Source organism: Schistocerca piceifrons, chromosome 3 (genome assembly GCF_021461385.2).
Source record: "Schistocerca piceifrons isolate TAMUIC-IGC-003096 chromosome 3, iqSchPice1.1, whole genome shotgun sequence".
Lineage (NCBI taxonomy): Eukaryota > Metazoa > Arthropoda > Insecta > Orthoptera > Acrididae > Schistocerca > Schistocerca piceifrons.
The window spans coordinates 143,206,458-143,219,041 of NC_060140.1; the positions used below are offsets into that span (position 1 = coordinate 143,206,458).

Below are 12,584 nucleotides of genomic sequence, written 5' to 3' on the forward strand. Positions count from 1 at the left end.
TTTCCCACTGATGAAGTACGAAAGAATATTTGGACCCTGGCTTTGAAAAGGGAGAATTTTAAGCGCTTCTAGCACGCAAAGCGTATTTCAGACTCGTTGAGCAGATATTTCCTCGAGTTGAAAATTTCGGTGTATGTTGGTACTCGGATCTAAAAGTCGATGCATCAGCAAATTTTGACACGACGGACTGTTCTAACTCACTGTAACAGATATCTCTATAACCAACGTTTCCTAGTAGTAGCAGAAGTTTCATTTATCTGTATATCTCTTTTACAAATATATAGGCCATGTCTTGGTGCTGCATTGTCATTATCTTGCTAGTGTTTCGGTATCTGCCCTGGATTAAGCCACATAAACGCTTATTTGTGTAAAAATTGGAAATTGTGCGCATAATGGATGTCATTACTTACAACACAGCATTTCACTTGTGTTGAGAAACCTGTTATGACCAGACCGAACTACATTCATGCTCATAAATTAAGGATAAGTGCAGAATGTGGTGCCACACAACATGGCACTACACAAAACTGGCGCTAATAGCATAGGCACATAGGGAACACGCACGGATCAGATCCGTAAGTCCACAGTATTGGTGATAAGTTGAGAAAACCGTCCCGAAACACTTATGTTACAAAACGCCACTGTTTCCTGCGCATGTACCCCGACATCAATATGGATTATGATCACCATGCATACTGTTTGGCATACTCTGGATCAGGTGGTCGAGCATCTGCTAGGGTATAGCCTCCCATTCTTGCACCAGTGCCTGCCGGAGCTCCTGAAGTGTCCTAGGGGTTTGAAGATGTGCAGCGATACGTCGACCGAGAGCATCCCAGACGTGCTCGATGGGGTCTAGGCCTGTTTCAGGGTACTCCTTCATGATGGCAGCTCGGTGGAGCCGTGCGTTATCATCCGTCAGGAGGAAGGTGGGATCCACTGCACCCCTGAAAAGGCGGACATACTGTTGTAAAATGACGTCCTGATACACCTGACCTGTTGCAGCTCCTCTGTCAAAGACATGCAGGTGTGTACGTGCACCAATCATAATCCCACCCCACACCATCAAACCACGACCTTCATACAGGTCCCTTTCAAGGACATTAAGGGGTTGGTATCTGGTTCCTGGTTCACGCCAGATGAAAACCCGACGAGAATCACTGTTCAGACTATAACTGGCCTCGTCCGTGAACATAGCCTGGGACCACTGATCGAGTACTGTGTTCTTGGCACCAGGCTTTACGGACTCTCCTGTGACCTGGGGTCAGTGGAATACACCTTACAGGTCTCCGGGCGAATAAACCATGTCTGTTCAGTCGTCTGTAGACTGTGTGTCTGGAGACAACGGTTCCAGTGGCTGCGGTAAGGGCCCGAGCAAGGCTACCTGCAGTACTCCGTGGCCGTTTGCAGGTACTGATGGCGAGATATCGGTCTTCTTGTGGTGTTGTGCACTGTGGACGTCCCGTACTGTAGCGCCTGGACACGTTTCTGTCTGCTGGAATCGTTGCACACGGAGGGCCCGTGCTACGACCTGCTGTGTTTGACCAGCCTCCACTCGCCCTAGTATTCTACCCCTCATAACGGCATCAATAAGTGTTCATTGAGCCATTTTCAACACACAGTCACCATTAGCACGTCTGAAAACGTCTGCACACTTACTCGCTGCACCGTACACTGACATGCACCAACACACCTCTGCGTATGTGGAATGCTGCCAGCGCCACCGTGCGTCAACCGCAGGTCAAATGCACAGCATGGTCACACCGCGAGTTGATTTAACCCGCAAACAGCCCACCAGAGCGTTGTTTCACCATGTATCAGCATTATCCTTAATTTATGACCGTAACTGTGAGTTGTCTGATTGCTCTGAGGTGACATGTAGGAACTGTAAGTCGTGAAATATTAGTTCACTTTAATACATCAATGAATAAAAAATTTACCAAACGGTGGCATACTTCTTTACCACAGAAGTACTGGATAATTCACAGGTGTCATTGACTAGCAAAGAACCGCTTGATGCAGTAATTAACAAACTGTTCTCTTGAGGTACTAACCTAAGGACATCATACACATACATGCCTGAAGCAGGATTCGAACCTGCGACCGTAGCAGCAGCGCGGTTCCGGACTGAAGCGCCTAGAACGGCTCGGCCACATCGGCCGGCTCTTGAGGTACAATAGTCAACATATTTTACTGTAGAAGTTCATCAGAAATTTAAAGAACTCATTTGTCCTACACTACGATGTTGACTCCTTCATAAGAGGTCTCTAACCGGGCAAAGCTCTTGCACGCTAGAAACTATATTGACCTCAGCGTGCGGACACTGCTATGTTGCGAGAGAGGCGTGGTCTTGTGGACTGCCTCCCACTGGCTGTCGCGGATTGCTGCGGGCAGTCACGAACGTCTGTGGGATCGATTCGCGTTTGCCGACTTTGGTGTGGCAAGCGATATCTGGACGATGCCAGAGAATCGCAAAAAAATTAAACGCCTCTTGGCATATTGATATTTCTCTTTCTGCTCCTATGAAAGCAGTGTACTCGATGCCTAAATGACTAACAGTTGACCAAGAACCCGGAAATCACTGCATAACTGCAATTCTGTTGTATGTTATAAGAAAGAATTGTCAACACAGTGTTTCGAACTGTTTGTTACTCTTTCACCTCGCCAAATGCAAAAACAATAACCATGGCATTACTATTGGGAATTTCGGAGAAATTAGGCTAAAAGTACTACCACATGAGTAGTACCAACAGAACAGTTCGTTCAGTTGTTAAAATCAGTGCTTTACTTCAGATACAAACGAGAAAAACTGTAGCTGCCGGCTCTACTTCGCATAGTCCTTAATGACAGAAGCCCAGCTTTCCGGGCCGGCCGGGGTGGCCGAGCGGTTCTAGGCGCTACAGTCTTGAACCGCGCGACCGCTACGGTCGCAGGTTCGAATCCTGCCTCGGGCATGGATGTGTGTGATGTCCTTAGGTTAGTTAGGTTTAAGTAGTTCTAAGGTCTAGGGGACTGATGACCACAGCAGTTAAGTCCCACAGTGCTCAGAGCCGTTTGAACCATTTTTGAACCCAAACAGTTGCATAAATATTATTTGCTGTGCTACAGCTGACGTGACAAGACGTTTAGAACACTCAGTTAGATGGTTGAATATAACAAGTTGGCAGTAGGTAGTCTCGCCTGGATTTCCAACGAGGCCGATCACAGGTTGCAGCATATAGTCTGCACCAGTTGATGTCAAGGTTGGTAATCGTCCTAACCCATATTAAATTAAGCATTTTTTGGCATAGTTCAGCTCTCTACGTTAAGTCGCAGTGAAATTTAACTGTAATTTACGGTTTTAGCTTCAAAGCGGGTGTACTTCAACTGTGCTGTTTTCTTGATACAATATGTTTTCTATAACTCGCTGTTTCTGGCGATGTTTTGCTTCAGAATATTAAAGTGTGGTTTAAAGTTATCGTTCACGCTCATGTCCGAGTTCTTTTTAAGTGATCCTGTTGAAAGACGTGCATCTACCTTCCACTTCTTTCACTTATTTACGATTTACGATATTGTAGTCATGTTATTATCATTACTAATACGGTAATAGCATGCCTGCTACTCTTCTGATTTTTTCTGTATGACAGTATAATGAAACTGGAGAGAGGATTGGAGCAAGGTACTTTTATTTTATTTCCGTATTCAGCAGTCTCCATTAGCTAGCCATGTTGGCTTTCCTTATCCCACGCTGACCTTTTAGCTTGGAAGCATGGGTTGATAGTTTAAACGACCTGGAGAAGCCGAAATAGTCCTTCTTATTCTTCCAAGCAGTAGTACCAACCTAAAACTCAGTTTCCCCTGCACGTTTGGCTCTGTAAAGAGGCCTTCCTGCCCAATCACGAGTCATTACGGCAAGTCAGGAATGTCTGCTTGAACGGCAGCTGGTTCGGCGACAGATCCGTACCCCCTGATTGGCCGACGAAGAATGCGCAAATTCCCACCCCCACAAGGCCCGGCTCTGCTGGAGCACCGGCCGGCAGGCGTTTAGCAGTCGTGAGGAGTCGGTAAGCATGCGTGCTCTTGCTAGGTTCAGAAGTGGATTGAGTCGCGAATACATATTAAAGTGTTAGGTATCTTTAATGTCGGGAGGATCTGCGCCTCATTTTGCTATTTTGTTTTTGGACTTGGAGTCAGAGCCTGGTCGGTTGCAGTATGCAAAACATACGTGGGACTCTGAGCCACCACATTCGCTATAACTCAACCACCCTCGTAACCACTTCGCCTTTACTGAATGTCTTTCCTTCTTCAATACTGCGTGATATTAGTGAACATTTCATAACGACCTTTGTCTGTTAGGTTTTCTCTTCTTTGTCGCCCACGTGTGAACACATGGCGAGTAGTTCTGCATACGATATCAAAATGGAACCAGAAGTAGCATGGCTCGCGTTTCTTCCTATTCGTAATTCAATGTGTTGCAGAATGAGTTTCATGAATTTTTTTAGTTTTCGGATTGGAGGACGCTTAAATAACGCGCATCCACAAGTAGTTCATAGTTTCCCTTTTCAATATATTTACGTATTACCTATTGGACTCCGTCTCTTACCTTTCACTAATTTTTAGAGTAAATTCTTTTCTGAATGGTCAGCTCCCACCATTCCTTGTCCATTTCGAACGCTAGTATTGTGAGTGGCTGCTGAATTTCGGCCATATCCCCCTGCCCCCCCCCCCCCCCCAGTCTCGCATTAACTGCCATAGGTAACAAGATATGTATACTCAATAATTATACTTCGTTTGTACAAGTGTAATTTCGATTTATAATATATTGTGGTGCTTTTAACCCGACTTTCAATGAAAAGTGTTAACCCCATTTATTGAGACATCAAGCATTGCAAGGTCCCCTACTGAAAATGCTCCTCTTAAGATGATAAAAGTGATTGTAAATCCAATGAGTAGTTTTTGTTTGATCGTGGTGGATATTTTTTTATGCAGTTAGATAGACGATCCTTGCGCCAGGCCCTAATCCTTTCTGATGCGCCGACGACTCCTGTATGTGATGTTGTTGTTGTTGTTGTGGTCTTCAGTCCTGAGACTGGTTTGATGCAGCTCTCCATGCTGTGATGATCTGTATGAAATTCAACCCCAGTCCTCTGTTCTACATAAGGGAAGTCACACTGATAGGGGCCGGCCGAAGTGGCCGTGCGGTTAAAGGCGCTGCAGTCTGGAACCGCAAGACCGCTACGGTCGCAGGTTCGAATCCTGCCTCGGGCATGGATGTTTGTGATGTCCTTAGGTTAGTTAGGTTTAACTAGTTCTAAGTTCTAGGGGACTAATGACCTCAGCAGTTGAGTCCCATAGTGCTCAGAGCCATTTGAACCACTGATAGGGCAGTAGTGAGCAAAATCCACGTTATGTAGTGAAAGGGTAGGCCCTGCCATTCCCAATCCCTTTTAATAGGCAAGGCACCTCTTTTACTTTCCATGGTATCTGTTTTGATTATGTTGTTACGAGATGCGTAAATGCAGTGCAAATTTCTTAAATTTTAGGTGACAGAACGCACCATACAACCCCCCCTCCCCCCTTTCAGCGAAAAAATCACACTTACAATGGGAAAGCATTTTTTTTTACAAAACACTGTTCTGAAATTTAAGTTATTAAAACATAATTTTCTGTAAGCACAACCATAAAACCAAAGGATTTAATACAACAAACAGGTGCTACCGTCTGTCTTCTTAGCAGTGTCGCTTTGCTCCATTGTTCTGCTCGATATATATCGATATAAATCCGAAGACTGACTGTGACTTCATGCAGCGTTAAACAGTTGCATTGTAGTTGCTAGCTGAACTTATCTTGGGTATACTACACAAAACACACGCACACACCCAAAGTAGCTTGCCCCACGCACCCCGCACCAGTCTATTTGCATCACGTTGGTCACCCATTGTCACATTCACTGGTGCGGGCGCAGCGGCAAATTATAGTTACGTTATGTGTATCGCAATTGTAGCTTTAAATAAAAGACAGAAGATGCGGCAAAGTAAATAGGAACGGCGTAAATGTGGAAAGGTAACGTTCCACGTCAATAACTGATCTTTAGTTTTCATAAGCGTTTATTTAAGTAAATTTAAAGTGAAATGACAATATTGCGACAGTTGCGGTCAAAGGTTCACATTAATGGAACACGCACGTGTTTACCGACCTTCAGTTCGCAGGTATATGTCAGCTAGCAGTCAAGCTCATTACAGAAAGGTGTCGCGGCCGTCGTAGACCAGACACGCAGATGAATCCGTTGCGCAACTTCTCGGTTTCAATTAGTCGAGGCATACTCTCATTCACATCAATTTTTCTGTGGGGATATTAGAACAGATACTCATGTTGATCAGAAACTTACTGAATCTGCTTCCAGGCTTGTATAAATGTGTTCCACGCGAGAAGGGAATTTTTCGATCTAGTCAGTCTGTTTTATTCTAAGGCCTGCATATTTGACGTAGTACAACTTACTCTGGGCTTTGACTTTACGTCATGACTGCGCGCTTGGCGTGGTTGAAAAAGAAATGGTTCAAATGGCTCTGAGCACTATGGGATTTAACATCTATGGTCATCAGTCCCCTAGAACTTAGAACTACTTAAACCTAACTAACATAAGGACATCACACAACACCCAGTCATCAGCGTGATTGAAGCGACTCACTCAAAACAGCTTGACTTTGGTGAACCGGTATTCCTCTGATTACGTGCCCAAATGCATATTGCACTTAACAGTGAGTCCAGGTCTTAATGTGCACACAATCACCTTGCACACGGTCATTTAGAAGTAGTAATAAATGAGAATCAACAACAGCTTGCTTCCTATGTCGATGATATTTTAAAACCGTTAATTCGCTTCGTTTACCGGCACTATCAATGCTGAAATCAACTAGGTGTGGGCAAGTGTTCCTGAGAACATTCTGGAAGGCATAAATGTACATCGTGAAGCAGATGTTTTTGCTTGGTCATATAAGGCCTGAAAATAAGAGCTGGATGTTTCAAACGCGTTGGAATGAAATGACCGTGTGGCATTGTTGGCCGGGAGGTCCCATTCGGGGGAGATAGGCCCCCGTATTGCAAGTCCTTTTTAGGTGACACCACTGCGGCGACTTGCGAGTCAATGATGATGAAGGATACACAACACCCAGTCCCCTGCCGGGAATCGAACCCGGGCCCCCTGTTGTCGGTAATGCTACCGCTACGCTACGGAGGCGGACACAGACAAGGGAGTGAAATTAAAGTACCTCACAAGGGAACCTCTCCATCGCACCCCCCTCAGATTTAGTTATAAGTTGGCACAGTGGATAGGCCTTGAAAAACTGAACACAGATCAATGGAGAAAACAGGAAGAAGTTGTGTGGAACTATGAAAAAATAAGCAAAATATACAGAGTAGTCCATGTGCAACATAGGAAACATCTAGGATAATGTGAGCTCAGCAGCGCCGTGGTCACGTGGATAGCGTGAGCAGCTCCGGAACGAGAGGTCGTTGGTTCAAGTCTTCCCTCGAGTGAAAAGTTTAATTTTTTATTTTCAGTTTATGTGACAAACTCTTATGTTTTGATCACTTTTTTTAGAGTGATTATCACACCCACAAGAAAACCTAAATCGGACAAGGTAGAAGAATCTTTTTACCCATTCGCCAAGTGTACAAGTTAGGTGTGTCGACAACATATTCCTGTCATGTGACGCACATGCAGTCACCAGTGTCGTACAAAATATATCAGACGTGTTTTCCTGTGGAGGAATCGGTTGACCTGTGACCTTGCGATCAAATGTTTTCGGTTCCCATTGGAGAGGCACGTCCTTTCGTCTACTAATCGCACGGTTTTGCGGTGCGGTCGCAAAACACAGAGACTAAACTTATTACAGTGAACAGAGACGTCAATGAACGAACGGACAGATCATAATTTTGCGAAAATAAAATTTTACTCAAGGGAAGACTTGAACCAAGGACCTCTCATTCCAGAGGTGCTCACGCTAACCACGGGACCACGGCGCTCTTGTACTCACATTATCTTGATGTTGCCTATCTTGCCCATGGACTACTCAGTTTGTATATTTTGCTTATTTTTTCATAGTTCCACACAACTTCTTCCTGTATTATCCATTGATCTGTGTTCAGTTTTTCAAGGCCTATCTACTGTGCCAACTTATAACTAAGTCTGAGGGGGGTGCGATGGGGAGGTTCCCTTGTCAGTAGTCGGCGATTTTCCTTAAAGAGTTGCAGTGCGACCAGTCTTGTAAGTTACGTCAATATATTTACATTTTTTTTTTAAATCGTAAAGTCGTGATTACAACATCATGTGAACTATTTCTTCTTTATGTATGGTTGGAGAAATAAGTGAGAGGTTTATTACATACCGCCGAGGCAGCCGAGATTAATGCGATCAGCGCCCAGGACGCGTGTAGGAGGACGCCCGTTTCGGCACCCATTTTGGATTTCTTCTGGACGATGCGATGAACTCGGTAGATCTCGACGACAGTCGCACGGACGAAACCGAAGCGGCGCACACTGGAATGTTCAAACACTCACGACACGTGTGGAACAGTCTGTCAACGACGTTCGCTCGAGTCAACAGGAAGAACGAGTGCTACTCGTGTTCAGCCCAGCACAGCCTGTGCGCTTCGGTCGTTCAGGAAGCTCTAGAGGCTAGTACCCATGAGTCCCTATTGTGACTTAAAGCTCTTTGGCCTGGTAATAATACACATTCAGTTGTGCTGAAGACAAGTCGGGCACTGTACCGGTCGGAAAGGGTGCACTTTCGCGAGATCTAAACACAGAGAACCTACTAGCTTGCGTGGCCCCGGGTTGTTTTTCCTGTCCAGTGTTGTTTGCCTGTTCCAGACGAAGGTTGTCGTCAGCGACTGTCTGTCCACACGCTACAACTCACGGCCCCACCGCAGGAGGACTCTCACGGCACGGTTATTTTTGCTGCAGAGATAAAATGTCTCTCGCTTCCCTCGCAGTGTGGACTGACGGATACCGCACGCAAATACAAGCGCTCTTCTAATATCAACTTGGGCTGGGCTGTTCGAAAAGCTTTCCAGTAACGTCCGAATTTCTAGAAAAATGCAGGTAGTCCAAGACTAATAATCTCTCTAATATGGACTAAGAACAGCCCTGCTTACTCTCTTTGCCTGACCAATAGTATTTCGTACAGATATTTTATATTCACACTAGTTCGTCAACACGCAATGCAGTGTAAACTTTTATAAGCGTCAAAGCAATAATACGATGTAAAGATTATCACTTTAACTCAAAACAAGCACTACAAGAGAGCGATCTGGAAAGCGTTTCAGTCACTATTCTGACTGATTTATTTCAAGGTAAATAGCACCTCTGGAGCGGGAATAATTGTGCAGTTACATCTCCGATACTTCTACTCATTGCGGACCACTGCCAAGCACTTATTTCTTCTATTCCCCCATTAAATGATCCAATATTTCTCTTTTTTGTTTTTTCCTATTAGCAACGTAGTACGCTACTTTACTTGACGGATATATGGACTGACGCTGCGCTGCATACAGAGGTGAACTTTACGGCTTTGCAACAAGACCTGAGGTGTGTTCGTAGGTGGCGACTGGCGGAATTTGTTTTTGGCGCGTACGGGAGTGCTGCGACGAAACAGCGTCCTTCGCGACTGGCGAGCGGCAACTGACGCCCGGAGCGTCGCCAGCACATCGCGACCGAGCGCAGTCTGCGCATGCGTCGACTGCAACAGGTGCCGGCGCGTCTCCCACCTAGGCGCGCCATTTTTAGCAGTCCAGCCGCGAGGCTGACGGCCCGATTGCTGTTTTGTTTACAGCCTCGTCCATACCATTCCATCAGCGCACGGACGCGCTTACGACGTGCCGTCAACGTGAAGCGAGACATTCGCCTCCACGCCTTAGCTCGCGGGTCCGAGTTCACCTTCTGAACACAGAAATGTACGTGTACAATGAAACGCACGCCATGTTAGCTATGCGGTGAAAGGCAAAGTATTTTGGACGTTTCACGGCAAATGGCTGTAAGTACATCTACATCTACATTTATACTCCGCAAGCCACCCAACGGTGTGTGGCGGAGGGCACTTTACGTGCCACTGTCATTACCTCCCTTTCCTGTTCCAGTCGCGTATGGTTCGCGGGAAGAACGACTGTCTGAAAGCCTCCGTGCGCGCTCTAATCTCTCTAATTTTACATTCGTGATCTCCTCGCGAGGTATAAGTAGGGGGAAGCAATATATTCGATACCTCATCCAGAAACGCACCCTCTCGAAACCTGGCGAGCAAGCTACACCGCGATGCAGAGCGCCTCTCTTGCAGAGTCTGCCACTTGAGTTTGTTAAACATCTCCGTAACGCTATCACGGTTACCAAATAACCCTGTGACGAAACGCGCCGCTCTTCTTTGGATCTTTTCTATCTCCTCCGTCAACCCGATCTGGTACGGATCCCACACTGATGAGCAATACTCAAGTATAGGTCGAACGAGTGTTTTGTAAGCCACCTCCTTTGTTGATGGACTACATTTTCTAAGGACTCTCCCAATGAATCTCAACCTGGTACCCGCCTTACCAACAATTGATTTTATATGATCATTCCACTTCAAATCGTTCCACACGCATACTCCCAGATATTTTACAGAAGTAACTGCTACCAGTGTTTGTTCCGCTATCATATAATCATACAATAAAGGGTCCTTCTATCTATGTATTCGCAATACATTACATTTGTCTATGTTAAGGGTCAGTTGCCACTCCCTGCACCAAGTGCCTATCCGCTGCAGATCTTCCTGCATTTCGCTACAATTTTCTAATGCTGCAACTTCTCTGTATACTACAGCATCATCCGCGAAAAGCCGCTTGGAACTTCCGACACTATATACTAGGTCATTTATATATATTGTGAAAAGCAATGGTCCCATAACACCCCCCTGTGGCACGCCAGAGGTTACTTTAACGTCTGTAGACGTCTCTCCATTGATAACAACATGCTGTGTTCTGTTTGCTAAAAACTCTTCAATCCAGCCACACAGCTGGTCTGATATTCCGTAGGCTCTTACTTTGTTTAGCAGGCGACAGTGCGGAACTGTATCGAACGCCTTCCGGAAGTCAAGAAAAATAGCATCTACCTGGGAGCCTGTATCTAATATTTTCTGGGTCTCACGAACAAATAAAGCGAGTTAGGTCTCACACGATCGCTGTTTCCGGAATCCATGTTGATTCCTACATAGTAGATTCTGGGTTTCCAAAAACGACATGATACTCGAGCAAAAAACATGTTCTAAAATTCTACAACAGATCGACGTCAGAGTTATAGGTCTATAGTTTTGCGCATCTGCTCGACGACCCTTCTTGAAGACTGGGACTACCTGTGCTCTTTTCCAATCATTTGGAACCTTCCGTTCCTCTAGGGACTTGCGGTACACGGCTGTTAGAAGGGGGGGGGGGGGGGGCAAGTTCTTTCGCGTACTCTGTGTAGAATCGAATTGGTATCCCGTCAGGTCCAGTGGACTTTCCTCTGTTGAGTGATTCCAGTTGCTTTTCTATTCCTTGGACACTTATTTCGATGTCAGCCATTTTTTCGTTTGTGCGAGGATTTAGAGAAGGAACTGCAGTGCGGTCTTCCTCTGTGAAACAGCTTTGGAAAAAGGTGTTTAGTATTTCAGGTTTACGCGTGTCATCCTCTGTTTCAATGTCATCATCATCCCGGAGTGTCTGGATATGCTGTTTCGAGCCACTTACTGATTTAACGTAAGACCAGAACTTCCGAGGATTTTCTAAGTCGGTACATAGAATTTCACTGAACGCTTCACGCATAGCCCTCCTTACGCTAACTTTGACATCGTTTAGCTTCTGTGTGTCTGAGAGGTTTTGGCTGCGTTTAAACTTAGAGTGAAGCTCTCTTTGCTTTCGCAGTAGTTTCCTAACTTTGTTGTTGTACCACGGTGGGTTTTTCCCGTCCCTCACAGTTTTACTCGGCACGTACCTGTCTAAAACGCATTTTACGATTGCCTTGTACTTTTTCCATAAACACTCAACATTGTCAGTGTCGGAACAGAAATTTTCTTTTTGATCTGTTAGGTAGTCTGAAATCTGCCTTCTATTACTCTTGCTAAACAGATAAACCTTCCTCCCTTTTTTTATATTCCTATTAACTTCCATATTCAGGTATGCTGCAACGGCCTTATGATCACTGATTCCCTGTTCTGCACATACAGAGTCGAAAAGTTCGGGTCTGTTTGTTATCAGTAGGTCCAAGATGTTATCTCCACGAGTCGGTTCTCTGTTTAATTGCTCGAGGTAATTTTCGGATAGTGCACTCAGTATAATGTCACTCGATGCTCTGTCCCTACCACCCGTCCTAAACATTTGAGTGTCCCTGTCTATATCTGGTAAATTGAAATCTCCACCTAAGACTATAACTATACACCCCTGTATTAGTCAATATCCATTAGAGGTACTCGTTTTGTTCAAACACACTGATGGAAAAGAAATCGCAAAACCGAGAAGGAGTCGTTGTGCGGCATAAAGGAAAGCGGCGAGCGTGTTTCCATGTCTCAAATGTGATGTGTTCAATCGCTCTAGGCACTATGAGACTTA

General features: G+C 45.3%; 1 protein-coding gene across 5 annotated transcripts in view; it reads right to left on the bottom strand.

The window, feature by feature from the left end:
- LOC124788181 overlaps positions 1 to 9,643 on the bottom strand; it is an 816,659-nt gene extending 807,016 nt beyond the window's left edge. For all 5 annotated transcript variants that reach the window (XM_047255338.1, XM_047255341.1, XM_047255337.1 and 2 more), the window contains exon 1: positions 8,364 to 9,643. In XM_047255338.1, the coding sequence (XP_047111294.1) occupies positions 8,364 to 8,435 (72 nt within the window). In that variant the 5' untranslated portion in view covers positions 8,436 to 9,643. The remainder of the gene's footprint in view (positions 1 to 8,363) is intronic.
- Positions 9,644 to 12,584: the final 2,941 nt, after the last annotated feature.